Source organism: Artibeus jamaicensis, unplaced genomic scaffold (genome assembly GCF_021234435.1).
Source record: "Artibeus jamaicensis isolate MK-2021 breed Jamaican fruit bat unplaced genomic scaffold, CSHL_Jam_final scaffold_847, whole genome shotgun sequence".
In the NCBI taxonomy this organism is placed as follows: domain Eukaryota; kingdom Metazoa; phylum Chordata; class Mammalia; order Chiroptera; family Phyllostomidae; genus Artibeus; species Artibeus jamaicensis.
Window position 1 is genome coordinate 5,001,034 of NW_026522057.1, and position 25,109 is coordinate 5,026,142.

The window sequence follows — 25,109 nt, forward strand, 5'->3', positions numbered from 1 at the left end:
GGTCCTCTTCTCATTGGGCTCTCAGATGACAGCATCCAGTCTCAGGGCTTTACATGCCATCAGTACCCTAGTGGCTCCCAGACCTGCACCTCTAGCCACGCAATTCCCAGTGCAGACATTTACCCTTGTTCTGCTCTTCCCAGATCCCGACACAACTGGCTGCTTACTCAGGCCTTAGTTCAAATGTCACCTCCTCCTGATGTCTCCATATAATGGTTGCATGCCCACTTCCCCCCCTTAACCTGCCTTACCTCGTATTATTACTGTTTGAAATAAAATAATTTATTTACTTGTTCATTGTCCACCTCTTTTACTGCAAGCATGAGAGACTGGGGAGTTCTGACTCATTGCTTTATTCCAGAGCCTAAGACAACAGTGTGTGGCATGTGGTAAACACTAACAGTTGAATGAATTCATGCCTAACATAGGTCTGGAGCATATTCCCCACTAACATTTGAGTGCTGTGTGCCCAACGCTGCGCTGTGAGCACCACAGGAACCACGTCATTTGACCCTCAGTGTTGCCCTTTAGCCCCGTCTCACACTGGGACATGGAATTTAGCAGTCGGCCCAGGTCACAGACTAGGTAGGGATATGAATATTAGCAGCCTGATCCAGAGTTCACTTTCCTAGCCGCTGTGCTCACCTCTCACATCTGGAAGTGAAGGAAGGAAGGAAGGAAGGAAGGAAGGAAGGGAGGGAGGGAGGGAGGGAGGGAGAGGGAGGAGAAGGGAGGAGGGAGGGAGGGAGGGAGGGCCACCAAGGAAGGAGGGAAGATGGTGGGTGAGAGCAGGGGGTGGTGCTTCCAGTTCTGATGTTCTGTGACACCAGCGGGTGCAGTTTTCCACGGTCTCCAAGCTCAGTCTCTAGGCACCACTGGATAAAGGTCCCCTTTCCAGCTGTCTGGGCCTGGGCCTGGGCCTGGCCCTTGGGTTTGCCCATACAGAATTTTTTTAACTACAGGGAACTGCCCCCAAAAGCAGAAAATGTGGGTGAACTCACCCTCCTCCAAGAGTGACACACAGTGACAGCAAGCAGTCCTTCCCTGCAATATTTATTAAGGAATTTACACATACACAGGAGGAAGGCAACCAGGAATTGTGGTTCCCATGAATGAAATCTTTGAAGCAAAGTTTTCTTGTTTTAATTTTCAAGTGGGGTGAAGAGTGACTGAGAGGAAAGCTGTCCAGGCTCTCTGCCTCATACACCTGGAGCAGGTGGGGAAACGGGGCAGCCAGGGACTCACAGGTATGAAAGAGGGATTGGCAGGTTGGGGGAGGGGAAAGGAGGAAGAGAGCCATCAGTGAGATTACATTTTTTTTTTAAACTGTAAGAAAAACTGGCAACAGTCTCAGGCTGTTGATAAATTGTTTCCTCTCTGTTGTAAACCTAAACCTGAAAAAACAAAAACAAAAATACCCAGAGCAGATGGGGAGAGAGTGGGAGGCGGAACACACACACACACACACGCACGCACGCACACGCAGTGCACATGTTAAGCTCTGCGTTCCCTCTGGTGGGGCTGGATCTCCAGCCGCGGAGCCGGATCCTACCACAGGCAAGATGGAGGCAGGGACAGGGCTGTGTGTTTTTGTGGGGCCTTCCCGGAGTCTTTGGTGCTAATAAAGGCTGACTGAAGCAGCGAGTCCCGACACCTCAGATCCAGAAAGCAGTTCCAAGTTTAGGAGGGTAACACTTTTGCTCATCCTCACAGACGGGGGTTCGTCTCTCCCCAGAGCTAGGCCCAACCTGATCTAAGGCCCAAGAAGTATTAAATTGGATTTCAGTACATTCTTAATTCCCATAAATCATGGGAGCATGATGCTTCCCGCTTTAACCAATAATTTAAACATGTAGAAATAGTTTATTAACACACATGGAAGTAGCTCTAAACCCTCCCCTCTTTGCCTAAAACAATACCTACAGGCCCCTCTGACAGTCTGAAAGGAGGGCTGCCTTGTGGGAAAGGTACTCAAAAGTGTGCACATTTCTTCCACAGTATTAAGTGCCTTCTGCCAACAATTCCTAAGGTGCTGGTGCGGGGGAGCACTGGGGTTGCTGGGGAGGAGGTCAGGATAGCTCGGGGACACGTACAACGGAAAGCAACAGAGAGGTCTGTGTGTTTGGGAAGTGGCTGGGCTGGGCAGAATGCCAAATCCCAAACGACAGACTGAGCAATTTCTAAACCAAACTGAGAGAGGTAGAAGGGGATGGGCTAAAAGAGTTGGGGAAGCAGGAGCAAGGGGCAGAGAGGGCGGAGCAGAGGGGCAGCCCCCAGGTGTTCTGTTTTTATTTCCACATCTGAGGGCTGAGAGTCTGATTTGCTGCCTGTCCATTTCCACCGCTCATCGACTGTCCATAGCTCAGCATGCCATTGGCTCCACAGAAGTTCATCCCTGCCATCTGCTGGGTCATCTGAAAGGGAGAGAGGAGACTTTCAGACATCTGCTGGGATGTGGGCATGCAGCCAATTAGTGCAAAAGGCAGGGTAGGAGTCCTTCCGTCTGCGGATGGGGAGGAGGAGACAAAGGGAACTCTGTTGTGGCGAGTAACTGCCCTGAATGGCAACAGATCATTTCAAAGATTCCAGAGCTTGTAAATGGTCTCCTCAGAAGAGACACATGGATGGAGACTAACACTCAGGGAGGGAGCGCCGGAGTCCTGCAGCCAGTCCACAGAAAAGTGGCATGGGAAGTGGCTCTTTCTCCTCTCCAAGGCCCTCATCCTAAACAGAAGGAGCCTACTGTAACTTTGCCGAAGCCAACCCTGAGAGTAGGGAGAAGCCCCCACACCAGCGCTCCTGTCTTCTCTCCAGCAGAGAGTTATTACTGTCAACGAAAGTGCTTGTGCACACTCAAGAGAAAAAGAAAATGGACTGTTCAGGATGAACAAAGGCAGACAAAAAAAGGCCAACATGTCTCGAGTGCATGAGAAGGGAAACTGGGAGACTGGAGCCCCTGGAACAGGGCCTGCACGGGCTCGGGGCCTCTGTGGTTTGCTGTGAAAGACCAGCCTCTGGCTGGCAGTGAACGGAAGAAACAATTTATCAAAGCAAAATGCCTTAAATTTCCTATGCCTAGTACATTTTCTGCAGAAGCTTTTTTTTAGGAGGTCTATTTTTCTTCCACCAACTTTTAATTTCAAGCTTACAGAAAACTTGAAAGAAATAGCACAATGAAACCCATTAAGACGTCCCTTTCTTAAATTCACCAATTATCAGCCTTTTACCATATTCCCCGACCAATCTGCATGAACTTTAAAAAATGTTGATGGGCACTGAAAATTGTGGACATGGGACACTTCACCCTTGAAGTCAGGATGCATTTCATAAGAAACAACACTTTCCTGGAACCACAATACAATTAACATGCTCCAGAAATGTACGATTAATACAGCATTCTAACTCACATTTCATTTTCCTGTCTCTTTTCATCTAGAACGCTTCCCCTACCCCACTTTTCTTTCTTCCTGATATTGTTTTAAGAATCCAGCCACTTACTTAACAGAAAATCCCTCAGTTTGGATTTTATGTCACGTTTTCTCATGATCGGATCCGTTTTTGGCAAGAATTCTATGTCGGTGACATTGTGTGCTTCTTAAGTCTTTGTACAAGATGCCAGAAAGCACGTGATATTGATTTGTCCCATTGCTGGTGATTTTACACTGGGTCATTTGGCCTAGGTAGTAGCTATCATTGTGTTTTTCCACTATAATGAATACATAATCTGAAGCATATTTCTTTGAGAATATGTGAATACCCTATTTTTCTACAATTATTAGTGGTCATTCTTCAATACAGGCTTTCCCTCCCTCTACCCCACACCCAGTTAAAGATATGTATTACTATGGACGCGTGGGTTTTTTTCCTGCAGGGTTACAGTCTATTGGTGCCTTTCTCGGTTCAAGAGCACCCTCTTCTGTTGGCACAGTGAACTGAGCATTTTGCAGAGGCGAGGACGGTGCTTCTGAGCACGTGACCCTCTTTTCCACCTCCCGCACCACCAGGCCTCCAGAAGGCATGTCCTTCTCAGTCGTCCCATCCCTGGAGAAGCAGTGCTTTCTGGGGCTGCCATCTATAATCCTACATATTTCAGTCTCTTATTTTTGATTCTCCAAATAACCGGAGTCCTTATTTACCGGGTCTCAGACCTCCTTTCAACACGTCTCCAATCAGGGTTGGTCTTTCTCTTTCTAGGGGGTGATTTTGTCTGTCTTCTTTCACCTCTGGCCTCCTGTTCCCTCTCCTCTTTTCTTTTTCTTTTTTAGATTTTATTTATTTACTTTTAGAGAATGGGAGAGAGAGAGGGAGAGAAATATCATTGTGTGGTTGCCTCTCACGCGCCCCCAACTGAGGACCTGGCCCGCAACCAAGGCACGTGTCCTGACTGGGAATCAAACTGGCGACCCTTTGGTTCACAGGCCAGCACTCAATCCACTGAGCTACACCAGCCAGAGCTCTTTTTTAAATTTATTTATTGGTTTTAGAGAGAAAAAGTAAAAGGGGAGAGAGAGAGAGATCAGTTTGTCATCCCACTTACTTATGTATTCATTGGTTAATTCTTGAATGTTCCCTGACCCAGGATTGAACCCACAACTTTGGGATGATTCTCCAACCAGCTGAGCTACCCGGCCAGGGTCCCTCCCTTCTTTTCACAACCTTCTCCATGACGCCGGCTCTGCTGGCTTTAGGTGTTTATACGCCAGACGCCATGTAATCTGAAGTCTGCAGTACTCTGTCTACGAGACGTGGCAGCCACGGTTCTGGGGGGTTTTATTTGTTCTCCTTGTTTATCTGTATATTTTTCCTTTTGTTTTTGTTTTGATGAATGCACAGATTTGGATTTAGGCAGTTACCCTTATTCTACATGAACCCAGAACTCTGCAGAAAGCCTGACTTTGGAAGGAAAAATAGCAAACCTAAGCATAAGAATGTCTCTTGTGTTACCTCATCTGTTGGAAGGACACACACTGTGAGGGAGAGACACACAGTGAGATGGCCTTGAGGAAGTCTGAGAACACTTGTCCCAAGTGGAACAGGGTGGCTTACCTGAGTAAGGTTCCACTGCAGCTGCTGGGCTGGCTGAACCCCGTACACAGTCTGGGGCATGGCTGCCATGCCTGCCATGTAGCCAGCCTGCTGGGCGGGCATCATTCCGTTCGGCACACCCATCACTGGTGCCTGCATTCCGCCCATGTAGCCTGCAGGCATGGCCATGGGGGCAACCATCCCGGAGGCTCCTGGCTGAGCCACCATGCCTACTGGTGGGGGCATCATGCTCCCCATTATGCTGTTGGGGGGTGCAACCCCAGGGAAGCTGGGGTAGGCTGTGGGATATGCCATCTGAGCAGGAGCCATGAACATTGCTGTCAAGAAAACATATACAAATCCGTTAAGAAACCACACAAAGTCAGTCCAAAGTGTCACTGGCTACCCCTTTCCCTCTAGAATTTCTCAGGACCACTCAACTCAGGATGCTCTTTTACACAGCAAAACAGTGAGTTCGACAGAACCCCTGCAAGGCTGGCGACGGCTTACCACCAGTGGGTTTCTGGCCTCGCCACATCCCCTTTAAGGTCTAGATCCAGACCTAGAATCGGAGGTCACAAAGGTGTGACACTGGACCCCACAGAAGAATCTGCGGATACTTTGTGGCTTCATAAGAAATGTCGTTCATGCACGGGCTTGTTTGGAGTCCGATCCCACAGCAGCTGCCCCACCACAACGGGTAACTCCTGCACTTAGTCCTCGAGTCTCTGTCTGGCAGGTTGTCACACACCCACGGAATCTACCTTGGGCAGGCATCTGCGGCGTCTGGGACCCGTACAGTGAGAGGATGGAGTCTTTAGAGAGCTGCTTCTTGCTCGCTTCTTCGGATTTGCTCCCTGGCTCTGGAAACAGGTTCAGGTTCTCAGGGACAGAGCCGGCGCTCCCTGCAGTTGGCATGGAACCTACAACCTTGGGGCACAGAGCGCGGGGGGAGGATTCAGTGGTCCCCGGGGGGTCTCCGTAAGGACCTCCCTCATCTCTCTGCTGCTTCGAACTCTTGCGATAAGAATTCACAGCTGAAGTTAATAGCCTCCTGACATTTTTACCATACAAATATCTGAAAACACCTGATAGTTAAGCTCTGGAAAAATACTTTGTTCTTTAGCAAAACAATGTGATTTGCTAAAAAAATAAAATAAAATAAATTGTAAAAATAAAAGCAATCTACAAATGATGCAGCCAGAAATAACTTAATTTAGATACCAGAGTAGCCATTTACTTGTTGTATATCAAGAGATTAGTCAATAAATTTTCTGAACTAATGTTTCCTCATCTACAAAATATCCATTTTGGCCCTGGCTGGGGTGGCTCAGTGGACTGAGTGCGGGCCTATGAAGCAAAGGGTCGCTGGTTCGATTCCCAGTCGGGGCACATCCCTGGATCATGGGCCAGATCCCCAGTAGGGGGTGTGCAAGTTGATGTTTCTTACCCTCTCTTTCTCCTTCCATTTCTCTCTCTCTACAAATAAAATTAATAAAATCTTTTTAAAAATATCCATTTTGCAGGGTTGTGGTGAAGATTTCAAATTATAAATGAAATACACAAAATAATATACAAAAATACCTAACACTGTATATGGTTCATTGAAAATATTCCCCAAATAGTAGCCATCAAATGTTTCAAGTCTTTCACACCTACAAATTCTCTGGCAATAACTCAGGCTGAGGAGTTGACCTGAGATATCAGTTTTTACAATCTGACACCCCTCAGACAGAAGCCCGTTCAAAGGGCCCACTCTTTGGGGGCAGGAGAGAATGGCGTGAATAGTAAACTTAGTAACAGAGGCAACACAGTATTAAGGAAAGAATCAAGAACCAAGAAAACCAAAGTTCCGTTCCACCAAGGAAGCATGACTTGGATCCATGATTAAGTTATCAACATCACCCTTTTCAGAATCCCCTTTAAATCCCGAGGAGCCCACAAGACTCACCTGTCTGGAACCCGAAGAAGAGGGGGATGGAACAGAAGCCAGAAGATCTAAGTCCTTCTCTAGGGTATTGCTGGTCTTACTACTCACAATGGAGCAGGCCACAGGAGCATCTGGGAAGGAAGACTGAAGTTACAATGTAGCCCTGCTCATGAGGCCCCTGCCTTCCTTCTACTGTAGACACAAAGACCACTGAGAAGGCCCACATGCTCCATCATGGACCTGGAAATCTAGGCTTCTGGAATCATCTAGCTTGGATGGGGCATCCCAAGAGAGGCCTCACCCCCTGTTCTCAAGCGCACTCTGGAGAAGCGTGGAGAACCGGGCCCAGGGCAGCAGAAACCCAGGCCTGAAGGCTGCAACAGCACCGCAGCAAGAGGGCCGGCTGGCTCCTTCCTGGCTGAGGGACAAAGCCGTGTAGGGCTGAGTTTCAGAGAGAAATTAAAGATACAGAAATTAGAAGCCTAAGTAGCCAATAACCTAAATTCGCTGAAACGGACTGAAATAAAGACAACCATCAGCACGGTGAAAGGTAAAGAGTGAGCTACACTTCCAAAGGGTCATGGTTTCTAATGTGTGGAGAAAAGTGAGCACCAGGTAAGGGGGCGCACCTGAAAACAGAGAGGATGGGGGCAAGGCTCACAGCTGTGGGCGCAGTGAAAAGTGCTAACGTTCACTGAGCACGTAATACGTGCCAGGCCTGGGACTAAGAGATTCAGAGGCATCATCTCATTTCACCCTCCCAACGACACCCTTGCAGCGGAGACTCAGCATCGTCATGTAACAGTAAGTGGCCGGGCTGGGACTCTGGCTCCAGAGGCCGTACCCTTAACCACTGCCCTGCACTGCCACTCTGAAAACATCTTAGGAAACACTGTCTCAGCAAACTGCTCAGACGTAAAACAACAGGAGGAACACGAGAGAACACTCTTAGGGACAAGGACACAAACCGGAGACCCCCACCTCTACCTCACCTCTCCTCCCAGGACCAGAGAGAATTCATCAAAATGTGTAAGATTATGGGAGTGGAAAAGTCGAACCCTTACCAAGGCCCAGCAAATCCAGGACGGGCGCTGCGGATTTCGGGGAGCCTTTCCGAGGTAGCTGTGGGTCTTCTTTTTTCTGTGGCTGAGGTGGAAATATGTTATAGAAAAAAATGAGCAGGTGTTTTGAACCCTTTTTCCCCTCTCCACTGTAAAGCCACAGGTATTGCTGTGGTGTGGTTGCTGCTATTCAAAGAGACTTATCAACAAAACAAAACTCAGGAAGTGGCAGGTGAAAGAATCAGGGGGCGCAAGGGCATAACTCAAACCTGAAGTGAAAAACACAGATACCATCTGTGCTTGCCTGGCCTTCTGAAGAGACAGATCTGTCTGAAACCGAGACAGGCACAGATCAGGGGTCCGACGGAAGTAGCAGTTTTGGGTCCCAGGAAAAACAAGAATAAAGTAGGTGTCTGATGGCACAAAAGCCAAGAGCCAACAAATCTCCCAGTGACTAGAAAACCTTTAATACTAAAAGGGCGATCAGTCTGAAGATTACCGAATTCACCGCCGGAATCACTAGTGACTGTGTTCCTTAACAGTGTGATTCAGAACGATGACGTAACGTTCTTTTTAAGCAAACAGGAAAAAGTCCTCTCTCCTAAGATTCCAGGCTCTGATACGGGAGTGTCTACCATTACAGCCACCGTATGTCCTGTGGAAAGAGGACGGTGTCCGCTTCAACGTGACAGAGCAAGAATGCGAGAAGTGATTGTTTAGAACGGATCAGTATGGCCTGGCTTCTGGACTGCTCTTCACTGCAACGGGAAATGAGGTTCAGAAGGTCTAGCAAGAGAAGGACTAAAGTCGGGTAACATTCACTCAGAAGGTGTCGCACAGCCTTGATATTCTGGCATGGAACATGCCCTCTTGCTTAAATGGAACAGATGTGGTTCCCAGTCTGCCAACTGGCCGCAGAGAAGTGTTCCAGAGCAGATTAGGCCACAATCAGCAATCAGTGGAAGCGGCAGCAGGCGATCTAACCCCCGTGTGGAACCCCGCAGCCCCCGGGTCAGCGTGCCGCCAGCCCCACAGCAGCCTCCGCACATGTGAGCGTGCCTGAGGCCGCCCACACAGTACGGACACCTTCCCACTCACCATTTTCACTTTCTCAAAAACGACAGGCTCCACTTTTTTCTCTGGAGCTGGCTCGTTCCCTCTTTTCCACTTGTCATCTTTTTCTTTCTACAGTGATTTTACAAACAAGACAAAGAACACAGGCTCAATGGTGATTAATAGTTTGATAAGCTGTCATTCCAAATGTCCAAAGAGGAAACAAAAAAATCTCTGCTGAATCTGACGCAAAACTCTGACCAGCTTGGATGTGTCACGGTGCAGGGCCTGAGAACGGGCTCTGCCCGCCTCAGCCTCAGGCTCTACGAGGCATCTCGCAAACGTCTTGGGCACCTGCCCTCCCAGTTCTGTCTTATGACTCTTGAACTGTGCAGTTCGGGCTCTCTGCCGCGGTTCCAACACCTCACCCTCTGCTGCCCCTTTTCAGCTCAAGTTTAACTGGCTCATGCTTTGAGCCACCCCCACCCCACCCCCGAAATCTTGACATATATCAGTGAAACAAGTTCATGTTCAGACTAACAAATATCCTTTGTGATTTTATAAATTCAATCATAAGTTCTCTCAATCTTTGCCTCTTTTTTAAAAACTCAGGAAATGAACTGTATCTTCAAGCTTAATGATTAGGAAAACAAAAATCAAGGAAAAAGGCTGGAAAAAGGAGTAAAAGGATTAAAGTATCCTTTTCAGGGTGTCCTGAATGAGCAACCTGTATAAAGCCAAAAAGGCACATCAAAAATAAAATATCAGTCTCTGCCAGCTTTGTTACTTTCAGAGGTAGTTTCGTAATGCTTTCACAGATGTTATTGGTCACATTTTACTAATCAAATAAACATTTAAATGTTAACCAGAACCACAAAGTAAACTCAAGAACATAGGCATGTGAAAGGGAGTATAGCACACGTGTGAAAATGTTCAACCTTGCTAATGATCAAAAGTGCAAATTATAATGCTTTTCTTTTCTGAAAGACGTCAGTAATACCTAATGTTGGCAGAGATGATGTAAAACCCATACTCTGACACAATGCTGAGAAGACAGTATCAAACAGTGCAACTTCTGGGAAGTATGTTGGCAAAAGTATGAAAAATACTGAAACCCTCTGACCTAGATAATACCATATCTTCTAATATATTTTAAGAAAATAATCCAAAATATGAAAAAGCTCATATGCACCAAGAAATGCACCGCACAATTATTTATGGGAAGAAAAATGTAAATCGTGACTTTTATGCCACAGAAGGAAAATGGTAATAAGATAAGCTGTGATCTAAGTACGTCAAATAAAAAAACACTGAAATAGCCTTTTGGTAAACAGGAGGTGTCTCCTCCCTAAATGAAGACACGCAGTGAGTAAAACAGGATGTTCTCGGGAGGAGGCCCTGTCTTCATGCAGCAGTGCCTTCTCCTCCCATCTTTGGGATCACCTGGGATGCCCTCTTCTGATCTCGTCTAATGTCATGTCTTCAGGTCCAACGCACAGAGGTAGGCAAACAGACTATAGTATTCCAGAAGTGAAAGGAAGTGCATGTGTTTTGGTTCCAAATCCTTTTGGATAAGCCATCCAAGCCGTAGCTCTTCAGTGGGTTAATCTTCCTTGGAACAGTCGTTATGACCTCCAGGTCCTTTTTTCTATGACTCTGAGGTGAGAGTCCTTCATACTGGGATGAGAGGGCTTATCTTTACTTAACTGCAATACTACGTTGCACTTACTTGCCTGCGTGGTTAATACCTTTTCACACAACCTCAAAAGATCAATCTGGAGCTGATTCCAGTTCATTCCTTTTCATTCAACGTCAAAAGACCAATTTGCAGCTTTAAATTATCTGAAAGGGCTTAGAGCCCCATGTACACTTAATGATTTTATTAACCATCTCGTCCTCCACTAAAATAACTCACTAGGTGGATGACAGATAAACAGCACCTGTGCTAGAATTAGAGACTACCACACTTTCTACCCTTCGTGTGGCTCAGGAAAGTAGTCAATTACACCTAAGCGAATTTCCTGTAGAACCTCGTCCAAAGCTCTCTAGATAGTCCTATGTACTGGTTCTTTAGTTGTCAGTAACTGGGCTTGTATTCTTCTTCCAGAAACCATGTCACATTCCCTCCTGTATGGTATACTTGTCCTAGTTTTCATACATCATAGTCCAGATTCTAACCGCGTGCCTAGAACGGAAAGTGCACCTGGCCACTGATAGTCTCCTTCCAAGACCCTTCTCACGAAAAAGCTTCCCAGTGCAGTCAGTCCATGGACATACAGGAAATACATGCTGGTCAAAGTGAAGAAAACTGGTGATTTAATTGCATTTAATTTTGTTGACTTCATTTGTAGAAAAAATATTTATGTATGTTTGTATGTATGTATGAAGGGTTTGTGTGGCTGTGTATATATAAATAATACACATATAACATATATACACACATATACATATACATATAGATGTATATGTATACACTATTCTATTTGATCTCACATGCCCAGCACGTCTGAAGAAATAATTTGGAACTGGAAGTCACTAACACCCGAATACAAACCAAGACAAAGAATTCACTGATAGTTTGCCCCGTCCGCCCCGGAAGCCAATGATTTTTCCATGACATTTCATGGTCTTGATTCAGTAACTGGCTCTTCTCTACTTCTGCATTTTTTTTTTATTGATTATGCCATTACATTTGCTCTATTCCCCCCCTCCATTCCCCTCCACCCTGCATACCCCTCCCCCACCATTTCCCCCTTTAGTTCATGAACATGTGTCTCAAATTCTTTAGATTCTGTATTTCCCCTATTAATCTTACCCTCCCCCTATCTATTTTCCATCTACTGTCTATGCTACTTATTTTCTGTACCTTCTCCCCCCTTCTCCTCCTCCCACTCCCCTGTTGCTAACGCTCCATGAGATCTTCATTTCTATGGTTCTGCTCCTGATCTAGCTGTCCTCTTAGTTTGCTTTTGTTTTAGGTGTGGTTGTTAGTAACTGTGAGTTTGCTGTCCTTTCACTGTTCATCTTTTTTATCTTCTTTTTCTTAGGTAAGTCCCTTTAACATTTCACGTAATAAGGGCTTGGTGCTGATGAACTCCTTGAATTTGGTCTTATCTGAGAAGCACTTTATCTGTCCTTCCATTCTAAATGAAAACTTTGCTGGGTAGAGCAATCTTGGTTGTAGGTCTTTGGTTTTCATGACTTGGAATACTTCTTTCCAGCCCCTTCTTGCCTGTAAGGTCTCTTTTGAGAAATCAGCTGACAGTCTGATGGGAACTCCTTTGTAGGTGACTGTTCCCTTAGCTCTTGCTGCTTCTAGGATTCTCTCCTTCATTTTAATCTTGGCTAATGTAATGATGATGTGCTTGGTGTGTTCCTTCTTGGGTCCAACTTCTTTGGGACTCTCTGAGCTTCCTGGATTTCCTGGAAGTCTATTTCCTTTGCCAGTTTGGGGAAATTTTCCTTTATTATTTGTTCAAATAAGTTTTCCACTGGTGGCTGTGCCTTTCCCCCTTCTGGTACCCCTATAATTCGGATGTTGGAACGTTTAAAGATGTCCTGGAGGTTCCTAAGCTTTTCCTCATTTTTCTGAATTCTTATTTCTTCATTCTTTTCTGTTTGATCATTTTTTCCTTCCTTGTGGTCCACTCCCTTGATTTGAGTCCCAATTTTCTTTCCATTACTATTGGTTTCCTTTGTATTACCATTCATTTCAATTAGTTTAGCTTCCATATGTTTCTCTAATTTGTGACTAAAATCAACCAGTTCTGTAAGGATCCTGATAACCAGTGTTTTGAACTGTGCATCTGAAAGACTGGCTATTTCTTCATCGCATAGATCTATGGGTTCTGGGGCTCTGAGTTGTCCTAGAGCCATTTTTGGTCTATTCGTGCCGTTAAGTATTCGGAGCGAAGCCTTAGTTGTTTACCAGGACCGGGCGACCCAGGTCGCTGGTTTGTGATGCTGTGTGTGGGGGCGTGGTCAGAGAGGGAGCAATGGCGGTCCTCTCCGCTAGCCCAGCCCGTCCAGTCACACCATTCGCCCTGGGCTTGTTTATCCGATCGGAATTGTGCGAGCCTGCTGCCCCGTGCAGGTTTCCCTTCTCACTGGTTTATCCGCACGCAGATGCGCGTGACTGACCGAGACAGCCCCCCCCCTCCCCGCGCCTCTTCCCTGTGCGCTCCGGTAGCCAGCCCGCGATCAGCGCCACACACCACCTGTTCGGGGATTTTTTCTTGCCAACCTGCTCCGCTGCTGGTTTCGCTTCTCTTACTGGTTTAGCTGAGTATTTAGTTGTCTTTGGACTCTGTATTTTCGATTTTCCGTGTGGCTTGGTTGTGATTGTTGTGAAAAATAGTTGTTCTTAGATTTGGTTGTGCACAGAGGCAAGGTGGTTCCTCCACCTACGTATCCATCTTGGCGGAAGTCCTACTTCTGCATTTTTTAAAATTCTTGTTCAGTTACAGTTGTCCTCACTTTTCCCATTACTCTCCCCTGTTCTCCCCTCCCCCATCTTCCACATTCAATCCCCCCGCCCCGCTGCTGTCTGTGTCCAGGGTCTTTTATGCATGTTCCTGGACACTTCCCCTTCTCTGCCCCATTGTCCCCCACCCCCTCCCTTCTGGTCACTGTCAGTTCTTTATTCCATGTCTCTGTTTCTATTTTGCTCACATGTTTGTTTAGTCACTTCTGTATTTTTTAAATGGTAGTTGTTTTAAGATTTTATTAATTTATTTTCAGAGAGAGTGTAGGGAGGGAGAGAAACGTCAGTGTGTAGGGGAAACATCAATCAGTTGGCTCTCACACGCCCCCAGCTGGGGACCTGGCCTGGAACCCAGGCCTGTGCCCTGACTGGGAATCAAACCAGCAACCTTTGGGTTCGCAGGCTGGCGCTCATTCCACTGAGCCATACCAGCCAGGGTTAAATGATAGTTTTGGAGCATGCTGGTAGGTGTCCTTCAAATTCTTACTTATTATAAAAAACTACTTATTATAAACAAAACTTAAAAGATTTACAACCAACCCTAAGGGCATTGATGTCCAGACTTCGGTCCATGTATTTCTTCTTCTCATATTTATCTCGAATAAATCCCTCAACAGCTCTGCAAAAAGCTCATTAAGGATAAATCAAACCAGTCTTTCCCGCAGGATGACTACGAAAGGTCAGCCTGTATCCCCCGGAACGTCATTTTCTCTCTGCCTCCTGCCTGGTTTCCCCACGCGGCCCCTGTCTCGCCTCACGCAGCTTCCCTGACCAAAACCGTGAGATGCCTCCTTCGTGGTTACTGCAGGGAACCCTGTTTCCTGAGTTTCCTTTGGAGGGCTGACAGCCACAGGTGGGATTAAGTTTCCTGTTAACAGCAGAGGAGCCTGTAGCTGTTCTAGAATACAGATAAAGCAGCAGTCAATTACCTATTTTAGAGCCCTTACGTCAACAGGCCTCAGACAAAGGTAACTGAGTGGCCTTTAAAAATATAGACGCTTGCGTCCCATGGCCAGATTCTAATCAGTGGGTCTTCTTTCTGCAGGGCCCCAAATCTGCACGGTAACAGGTGCCGCCTGCACCAACCAAATGTGAACTCTAACAAGATGGCCAACAAACCACATTTTGAGAAGCATGGCCTTTAGGGGGTTTGGTTTCGTGAACTAGGTGCTAGCCCATGTGGAGGGCGTGGGGGAAAGTTATTAAATGGCCAACGACAGTTCATTCTTCCACATAAAAAGGCCCTAAAAGTGGCTGGTAGTTTTGCTGATTCAATACAACATCTTATACTATTTTTACCACGTGAAACTGCCATCCTGACATAGAAAGCATACATATGCTTTTTGTGGGTCTTGGTTCAGGAGAGAGAGAAAACGTAACTATGACTAATCCTCGTAGATCAGATCTGACTTTGCCCAGACGAATCATGGGTCTCGAGTCTATGTGACTCTCCCAAATCACCAAAATACCACTCAGGCTTCTAAGTTGCTCCAGAAAAGATACGGGTCTATCTGAGGTCGCCGGAAGGTCTCAGGAAGGTAGGCTTCATAAAGTCGGTTGGCCTTCCCATTCCCCATCTCCTGCATGCACTGCAATCAAAGAGATGTGGAAACGTGGAATGTCAGATCAGGGAAGAACTGAAAATCTTCTGATTCTCATGATTCTCTCTACTTTGCCCCCAACCATCCGCCCCCACAATTGTCTTTCCCAACCCCAACCCCCATGAGTTTCAACCTCTCATTGAAAGATCTGACAAGATATATTTAATTCAGTCATAATCCAAGATCCCATCTGAAAGCCCGAGACACACAGCTACCCATCGAAACGTCTACTGGGCGGCAATAATCAGTGCCTCATCGGGCCTGCAACACACAGGCAGTAAACACGTTCGGAATTTATACTCCTGATTAACCTGTTCAGCTTAATTACCAACAAATGTGTTGTAACTGGGCTTTTTATTTTCTTTTATTTTAGAGGGGATGGGAGGGAGAGACACGGACATGACAGAGAGACATGGACTGGCTGCCTTCCACACCCGCACCGACTGAGGAGGGAACCTGCAGCCCAGGCGTGTGCCCCGACCAAGCGTCACACCGGCAATGGCTTGTGTTGTGGGATGACACCCGGCCAACTGAGCCACACGGGCCAGGGCTCAACTAGGCTTTTGAAATAGACTCCTTAACACTTGTGAGAGATAAATCCCAAGAACTTATAAAACCGTCAAATTCCCAAATGCTCCAAGGCACGTAACTTCTTTCATGAGATACAGGAAAGGGAACTGACAAATACTGATACAGCTCAATGTTTAGGCCTTTAATAAATCTATAAAGACAGCCTAAAGCATTTCTAAAGCCACGGCCTGGATAAGAATAACCTTTTATTTCCACTATCAACTTTGTCAACAGGTTTTCTTTGGAGCCACTCTTCCCCCCTCAGAAAAAAGAAAGTTGTTTTTAATTAATTACTGTGAGAAGTTTCAGTGCAGGAAGAGAACCGAGAACAACGAGGCCACATCCAGGTGCCGATGTGAAGCCAGCTGGACTCGCTAACCCCAGGTCTCGCTCCCAGCCCACCAACCTAACAGCAAGCAAGGGCACATGAACATCTGAGCAATAAAATGTCACAAGTCTGCGAGTTAGAGGGGTCTTTTTTGTTTTGTTTTTAGAGAACATCTAAAACTACAAATGTTAGATCTGCAAATGCCAAGAGTCTTAGAAAACAATCCAAAGATCCCCCTATCCACCCTCCTGGATGTATGAGGTCCAAGACCATCGGCTATTTGCATTTCAAAGTAAGTAAAATAAAGGTAGAATAATTTGTATTTTAAAGAGTAAAATTAAAAATTTCTCTATTAAGGTATGAGAATTTGACTTGTTTGATAACTAAACTTTCCTGTATCTTCACCTTTGTGCCCAGTTTGAAGTTCATCCGGAACTACTGTAACTCACTCTTGGGTTGCAATAAGTACCTGAATCTGTTCTTGAGTCCACTGGTCAAGGTTAACTGACTTTACCCTGGATATGTGCACCCCCAGATTCCTGTGGATTCCAGCACATCGAATGCAGATGAACACACCAATGTTCCAGGAGGCCCATCGCGGCCCTGTGAAGGTCAGAAGCAGGACAGTAAAGTACAAATTAAAACAATGTTCCAGGCCCAAGCTGTAATATTTAGATTATCAAACATTTCTGCTACAATGTAAGTGAAAGAATTGTTACTACAATCGCCTCTTTATTGGTTTTGTTCATTCCTCTATGGGTCAGCATTTTTTGTTGTTTTTAATTTTTTTAACTGTACCATACAGTGGTTTTTAGTATACAGGGTGAGATAAACGTAGGTTTACATAGGTTTACAGTTGTTCATATGAAAAATAGAATAATTAATAAATAAAAATACAAGAATAAACTGCTTCATACACCCACAACTGCAAAACCACTTTTGCACCACCCTGTATTCACACACTTGTGCAACCGTCACCACTATCTAATTTCAGAACATTTGCATCACCCCCAAAAGAAATCTCAAACCCGTAAGCGAGCACGCCCCATTCCTCCCCACCCCCACCCAGGCCCTGGCGACCGTAAATTTAGTTTCTGTCTGTGTGGACTTAACATGTCATATACATGGAATTATGCGTCATGTGGACATTGTTGTGTGGAGTAGCTTTTCACAGTGTCTAATGATATTCGCGTTGAAATGCAGATGTTGTAATATTGTTGCTTACACACAGAAAAACTCTAGGAGAACAGGGCAAAGTCATGTCGCGCTGTACTCGGTCCTACATGAACAGCCTCCCTAGAGCAACTTTTCCTGCTAGGAAAAAAGATACAGTCATGCCATGCCAGCCCGAGGTTCGACCTGAAATTTAAAACTTTGTTTATCCTCTTCTCCCTACCAGGCCTATAAAATATGCATCCAGATGAACTTAATAGGAGAACCTTGGGCTGATGTCCCTGTTTTACCCAACTACAGAATCATCTAGATCACAGGTGGCAAACGCAAGGCCCATGGGCCGAATCCTGCCCTCCACCTTGGTTTGTCCGGCCCAGCACCTTGTTTCTACCCCGCGTGGCCCCCGGTGACAATGAGTCTGACACCCCTGACCTAGAACTGCCACATAAAGATGCTTACTGAAATAAAAGAAGTCTTGGGTAGGTATTTTAATAAAAAATGGTTACATAATCTCTCATTCCCTGCTAACTTTGCTCACCCTAATAATCACTCTGGAAAATTATCAAACTTGTCTTCATAATTTTTATACAGGAAAAAGCAACTTTTATATGACACCTGGCGAAGACTTATTGAAAAATCACTAATATTTCCTTCTCCATCATTCCACTAGGCAGAAATCTACCACACAAAATAAGCATGATATCGAAGTTAGCAGTTACAACAAAGAGGTGAAAAGACACAAACTGATCTTCTACAGACAGAAACAGGACCTTGTGTTCTGAGTAACTAAGGGTAAAAGGCCGGACACAGACAATTGTTCGATTGGTCTGTGGTTTCAGACAGCAGTTTAATAGCGGAATGCTAGAATCATATGCCAGCCTCTACTCAGAAATTTGAATCCACAGTTATTATAAGTTAGAATGTAATTTTTTGACAAAGATCTCACTCAGACACTGTGGCAAGTACTACAAACCCAGAAGGCTCAAGTCCTCCTCACAACCACCAGGTGGTGGGCTCCGCCTGAAACTTCATCCCAGTACTTCCTCACCGCTATTACCCCAACAGACTCCGATTCATCTTCTAAACAGACCTTCAATCCCTTTTGAGTCCTCGACAGAGTTGCATAGTCCTGCTGTATAGCTAGTCACACACAAATGATTCACACACTTCTTTCAGTGACGGGGAGTCACATAAACACAAAGCGAAAAACTCAAACAGATATGAATGAAATTTCACAGGAGGCTGTGTGTCTATTTTAGGTTGCAGCTTTCATAAAGGAATTCAGATATGATCTAAGTTATATAGCATTAAAAATGGGAGTAAAAGTTAATAGCTCAGGTTTTTTACCATTTTCCATTTGTTCTAGATTCTAGAACTCATGATAAAATAGTTAAAATATATTTGTTTGGGAACAAAACCAGAAGCCAAAAACACTAATTAAAAGTAAGCTGTGGCACACGGGGAATACAGTCAGTAATGCAATGCTGTAATAGCTACATATTACCAGGTAAGGTCTACACACATACAACCACGTGCAGTGTCAGAGGGGCACCACAATTATCGGGGTGATCGCTTCCTAAGTTACATAAATGTTTAACCACTATGCTGTACATCTGAAACTAATATCATATTGAATGCCAACTGTGATTGAAAGAAATTATCTTTTATTTTTAAGAGTTAAATTAAAAAGTCAGCTAGGGGGTGTGGGTGACGCTGTTGGCTTCCTGGACAAGGCGATCCCCTGTCCTCTAAGCCACCAACACAAGTGCGGACCTTCTCCAGACCCCATTCCAGAGACTCTGCCTCTGAGGGACAAGAGCTGATACTCTGGAGCTACTAACAAGGCCGCAGTGCAGAAACACAGGCAGTAATACTTTCAGGGAAAATCAGGAGAGCCTCCTCTGCCCCCTCCCACGCCCCTCCTACGACCTTTCCCCAGGGCAACAGTGATAATTCTATCCTGGGTACTCAGGCTCCTTCAGTTCTAAGCCACTAGATTTATCAGTCCATAGCTGCGCGTTCCATAAAAGGTTCTGAAATTGGAGAAGAAAAAATAAGAAACAAAAGTTACTTATATGGATGAAAATGTGGGAAAATTGTGGCATTATTAAAATTACAGTCTTTCCCTGGCTGGTGTAGCTTAGTGGATTGAGCACGGGCCTGTGAAGCAAAGGGTCACCAGTCGGATTCCCAGTCAGGGCACATGCCTGGGTTGTGGGCCAGGCCCCCAGTAGGGGGCGCATGACAGGCAACCACATGTTGTTGTTTCTCTCCCTCTTTCTCTCTCCCTTCCCCTCTCTCTAAAAATAAATATTTTAGAAAATAAAAGTACAATCTTTGCACCAGACAAAACTTAAATTTGTATGTCAGCTCCATCAATGATTAGCTGTATGACCTTCAGAGAGATACTTAAACTTCCCAAAATCTCGGTTCCCTCATTTATAAAATGTATATAATATCTACCTCACAGTGCTTAGAATGTAGAGGACAGCGGTATCAAATGAGATTTCCAGAACCTATTTCCAGTTCACCCTTCTCATTGATAAGGTCTGGTTAATTCGTTCATGTGTGTATGCCACCACTGTATACAACTCTGGAGAATGCTTCTTGTTAGACAGGAATGAGTCCCGGTCCTAAAATGTCAGAACAAAAGTTGACTGACTGAATAGAAGAAGGAATTGAACCTGAGTAGTAGGAAGGATCCAACTTCAAAGTCTTCTAGAAACATAAAATTTGAAGCAGCTTGCTTTACCTCCCTCAAAATATTCCCTGAAATTGCACCCCCCAGCTGTCTCCCTTCTCTGCTACCAAGGCCACGCTGCCCCTGTGCCCACACATGCCTTTGCTGAGCTACCCAGGAGCGCCCAGAGCTGTCAGCCCGACATGCTTGGATTCCACAGCACCTGGCACTGCTGCTACAGGGCGAGACAACTTAAACCTGGTGCACTTGCAAAGATAAACCAACTGTCCAGTACACATCAGTCACGGCAGCCAGGAGAAAATTATAAAAGATACCACTTTGAAGCTGAAAATACTGACTCTGAGAGGCAATATTCTGAACACTTTTGAAAGGAGCAGATGGAAAAGAGGATGATATTAATTGGTAGTGATAAGCACAACACAAGAACAAGGTCATGGCTCAGGAAGCATAAGCAATATTAAAATTAACATATAAGCCCTGGCTGGTGTGGCTCAGTGGATTGCGTGCTGGCCTGCAAACCAAAGCATTACTGGTTTGATTCCCAGTCAGGGCACATGCCTGGGTTGTGGGCCAGGTCCCCAGTTGGGGGCACGTGAGAGGCAACCACACATTGATGTTTCTCTCTCCTTCTCTCTCTCTCCTTTCCCCTCTCTCTAAAAATAAATAATAAAATCTTTAAAAAAATTAACATATAATTGCAGTGATACTGCCATAAGGAATCAGTGAAAATAAAGAAAACATATGGATGCAGTGCATGAATTAAGACCGTAGTAAGTACTGGCACCAGGGAAACCTGGGCTTACACTGACAAACACACTGGACTTCCACTTTGATGTCTCTCTAGGGCTTATAACCCTATTTGTAAAATGGAAAGCACATAAGTAATATCCAATTTACATTCAAATTCTGGGCAGCTTCTGCTGTCCGGTAACTTCTGGTGCTCTGCTGCAAATTTCTCTTGCTGCTGAAACTTCCCCCACAACTAGAGCTGCTAGGCTTAGAAGGATTCTGGGCTTGAGAAGTCAGCAGAGAGAAGAACTAGAGAGTTACAGGTAGAGCATAAAGCTACTACTATCATAATTACAACTCGGTGGCTTCTAACCTCTGGAGCTCCAAATGAATAAATGTTGAGGAAAAAAATGAGATATTTTAAAAATCAATGTCCATATGTAGACTTGCTGGCCTCATGGAGATGCTGAAAAGTTCTTCGAAGGTCAAGGGTGGGAGAGAAAAATCTCTTCCATCTTCCATTCAAGCCCTGTTGAATTTACCTTGGAAACTTTCCCAAAATCTATCCATGTCTACCTAGACCTCTCATCTCTCATCCATAACCAGTCATTCTTTTAATATTATTTGTGTACCTACTATGTGTCAAGCACTCTGTGTGCTATTTATTATAGATAAAAGGCAGAGACAATAAAGATGAGATTCCCCACGCAAAGAGCTCATGGACTAACAACTAGCTGGTCTCCAGACTCCCACCAGGATCTTCCTAAAACTGAAATCTGTACGGCTCAGGTCTCCAAATACAAACCTTTCATGCAGTCTTGTGTATAAAGGTGAAAATGCAAACAGGCACAAATTTTCTAGGCATATCACAAACTGTGTTCTCTATCTCTTGCTACAAAACCTGCTCTTCCTCTATTTTTCTCTATCTTAATGAAGTCCACCTCCAACCACTCAGATGCATCGGTCAGAAACGTGTAAATCATCTTTGATTCTTCTCTCCTTCGACCCTCATATCTACGCCATTGCCAAGGCCAAAACATCTCTCAAATCAGCGTCTCTTCTCTCCACGTGCAACACCACTTCCCCACCCCACAGTCACCAGATCTCCCGGACTGGAGCCATGATCTCCTAACATCTCTCCACTTTTACAGTTCCTTTTCCTCCAAACCTGAACCCAAACCATTCTCCACAAAACGGCTTGAGCTCTTAAAGAAGCAAAAGTAACCTTGTAGCCCTGGCTGGTATAGCTCGGTGGATTGAGCACAGGCCTGCGAACCAGAGGATCGCGGTTCAATTCCCAGTCAGGGCACTTGCCTGGGTTGCAAGCCAGTTCCCTGCAGGCCAGTTCCCAGCAGGGGATGCACTAGAGGCAACCATACATTGATGTTTCTCTCCCTCTCTCATTCCCCTCTAAAGATAAATAAATAAATAAATAAATATATATTTTTAAAAAGTAACCTTGTAACTCAGTTGCTTAAAACCCTTCTACAGAAGGCTTCCTTCTATCACTGTCGGACTAAAGTATAAAATCCTTAATGTAGTCTCCACGGTCTTGCACGACCTGGCCTGTCCCTACTTCCCAGCCTCTCTGCTCTGACGACACCAGCGTTCTTTCATTTCCTCAAAACACCAGCGTGTTTTTTACTTAGGGCCTTTTTACATGCTGTTCCGCCACCAAAAAGGCTCTTTCCCCAGCCACCACCCACCACTTGCAGCCCGGTCAGCTCCTATATATCACAAAGGCCTTGGCTGCCAAGTTTTCTTCCTTGGCCCCTCAATGATAGATCAGATTATCATCCCTCTTCCATCTTTTCTTCTTGTTTTTACATTTTATTATGGAACATTTCAAACACACAAAAGCAGAGTATCATTAACCACCAGCTTCAGCAGTGGTCAATCTCTGGCCAATCCTGTTTCAGCTGTACCCCTCCCACTCTCCCTCTCCCCCGGCCTTGCAGTATTTTCAGGCAAATCCCAAATATCACACTTCATCTGTGTATACTTTGGTATCTATGTATAAAAGATGAGGACTTTTTAAAGATTATAAACTTTCATTTACCCTTTACTTTTTCTAAGTCATACCACACTTTATCATATATTTATTTGACCGCTCCACATATCTTTGTCCCTAAACTATAAGGGCCACAAGAGCAGAGAGCAGAGCTGTGACATCACTGTCACATTCCCGGCATGTAACACAGTTCCTCGCCCACAGCAGTGGGGCAAAATTAATGTAAAAACTAGTTAAAAATACTAGTAAAGCCCTTGACTTCCCCCTCCTACCTCCTGTAAGATTTCACCAGGGAAACAACAGGGGAAGTACACAAAGAAATACGCGAAGAACATTCTAATAAAAATGGAAAGCATCCACATATTACGCAAAGGAATTATGGTATCACCATACAATGGGGAAAAATTCTAGCTCTCTATTTCATTTAGAAATAGCTCCATGTTTTATTAATTTTAAAATCCAGTTTTAAAACTGAGCACAAACAACACCATCTTTTGTTTAGGAATGTGAATAAATGTACATGTAGGCAAAGAAAAAGTATCTGGAAGAATATATATAAAATAGTAAAAGCTATTATTTCTGGGTAGTAGGGTTATGAAATATCTATTCTCTATATTTTTATATACTCTCTGAATTGTTTGCAATAAGATTGTAGTACTTTTGTAACAAGAAAAAGAAAACAGTACAGGTAATTTAAAAACAAAAGACCACCACTGCCCACGGCTCCTTACTGGCTGCGGGACAAGTTGAAACTCCTTCACTCGACGTAGAAGGCCCTTTAAGAGCCTGTGCTTTACAAGTGTTGAGCTGCTGAGCGAGTCGTCGTTCTGAACATGCCGTGCGCTTAAACCTTGGCCTGCACCATTCTATCTGCCTGGAGTGGCTCTCTCCCCATTCCCTGCTTGACAAACTTCAAAATGTGGTCCACTGTCAACTCTTTCGTGAGGCTCTCCAATGGAATCTTGACGTTCTCTGTGGCTAATAGTCCAGTGAATGCTTTGCTCTTCCAATACTTAATGTCTCTTATAATTAGCTGCTCAGAGCTCTCTCTTGCCCTAAACAGCCTGTGAGCTCTAGAAAGCAAGGAAAATGCCCCTTCACCACTGATCCCAAACACTTAACATGATGCTGGCAAATAGTACATACAAAATATATTTATTAAATGAATTGATCAATAAGAAAGATAAAAGTAAACAACTGCTTCCCGTTTTGGAAAATGAAGGGAGAAGTTTTCAAACCCCTCAAAAGCAAAGCTATCACACAGAAGGGATTCGTTTACTCAGGTCAAGCTCCCAGGGCAGAACCAGCACCAATGAGTGGAAGTCGATTTCAGTGCACTCTGGGGAAGAATTTTCCAACCATTAAGGTTGTGTGAAAGCAAACGCAGCGTATCGGGAACTAGTAGAAGTCCAGTGCGTACAGATGTTCAAGCAGAGGCTGGATGACCCGCTCTCCGGGAGGGTGGGGAAGCGACCCCTGCACAGTGAGCTCAGGGTCCTCCTGCCACTGTGGCTCTACTCGCTGACTTGTAGTAATTTTTCAGTCCTTTCCTGTTTGACCTTCAGTGAATTATTTGGAAAACGCCACACAAGACAATTAATTTATGAAAACATTAGGACTTGATGAACCTAAAAAACCGAGTCAAATTCAGTTCATGGAGCCTGTGACTAATTTAAACATAATAACAAAAAACTGGCTTGTTATAAGGAAGAACCCATTTGGGGTGGTGAACACACCATACAACATATAGATTACATATTAGAGAATTATATACCTGAAACCTATGTGATTTCATTAACCAATGTCACCCCAATAAACTCAATTAAAAGAAAAAAGAAGGGAGGCCCCAACTTCCGTGATTCCCAAAGCCTCCATTGGACTTATACTGTGTGTGGGTTGCTGCTGAGCAAGTCACAGCCGGCACATGAGTGGTGGTGGCTGAAGGAGCAGCTACTGAAGGGTGGTGGGGGCGGGGCAGGGAGGCCCTGATAACTTTCCATTTCCATAAGAGGAAGGGGCTCTTAGCGATACATTTTTCAAGGTATTCAAACATGCTACAGGTCACATTTTTAAATAAAAATAAAGAGCCTGTGGTTTCTTATATATCCCTTCTAATTCGTCATGTTCTTTTTACTGAACTCTAGTTGTATAACATCAATTTGAAATAAAATTAAAGAGGATGTGAATGATTTTTTTTTAATGAGGCTGTAAGACACAGGAACGCATAGTAAGTATCCCTACAATAAGTAGCTACGTCATTTGTATTTGGGTGCTTTTCAGGACAGGTCAGCCCTGACCAGCATGGCTCAGTGGGTTGGGCGTCATCCCACAAACCAAGAGGTCACTGGTTTGATTCCCAGTTGGGGCACATGCCTCGGTTACAGGCCGGTCCCTGGTTGCAGGTGTGGGAAAGGCAACCAATTAATGCTTCTCTCTCACATCAG

At 44.9% G+C, this 25,109-nt stretch overlaps 1 protein-coding gene across 1 annotated transcript in view; it reads right to left on the reverse strand.

Annotated features, from left to right (window-relative positions):
- Positions 1–1,034: 1,034 nt before the first annotated feature.
- SMAP2 (small ArfGAP2) overlaps positions 1,035–25,109 on the reverse strand; it is a 45,103-nt gene continuing 21,028 nt past the window's right edge. The window contains exons 2-10 of the mRNA XM_037149286.2: positions 16,521–16,654; positions 15,056–15,141; positions 14,093–14,171; positions 9,115–9,201; positions 8,020–8,101; positions 6,977–7,086; positions 5,790–5,955; positions 5,047–5,363; positions 1,035–2,414 (exon numbers count right to left, since the gene is read on the reverse strand). Of these exons, the coding sequence (XP_037005181.1) occupies positions 2,289–2,414; positions 5,047–5,363; positions 5,790–5,955; positions 6,977–7,086; positions 8,020–8,101; positions 9,115–9,201; positions 14,093–14,171; positions 15,056–15,141; positions 16,521–16,654 (1,187 nt within the window). The 3' untranslated portion in view covers positions 1,035–2,288. The remainder of the gene's footprint in view (positions 2,415–5,046; positions 5,364–5,789; positions 5,956–6,976; positions 7,087–8,019; positions 8,102–9,114; positions 9,202–14,092; positions 14,172–15,055; positions 15,142–16,520; positions 16,655–25,109) is intronic.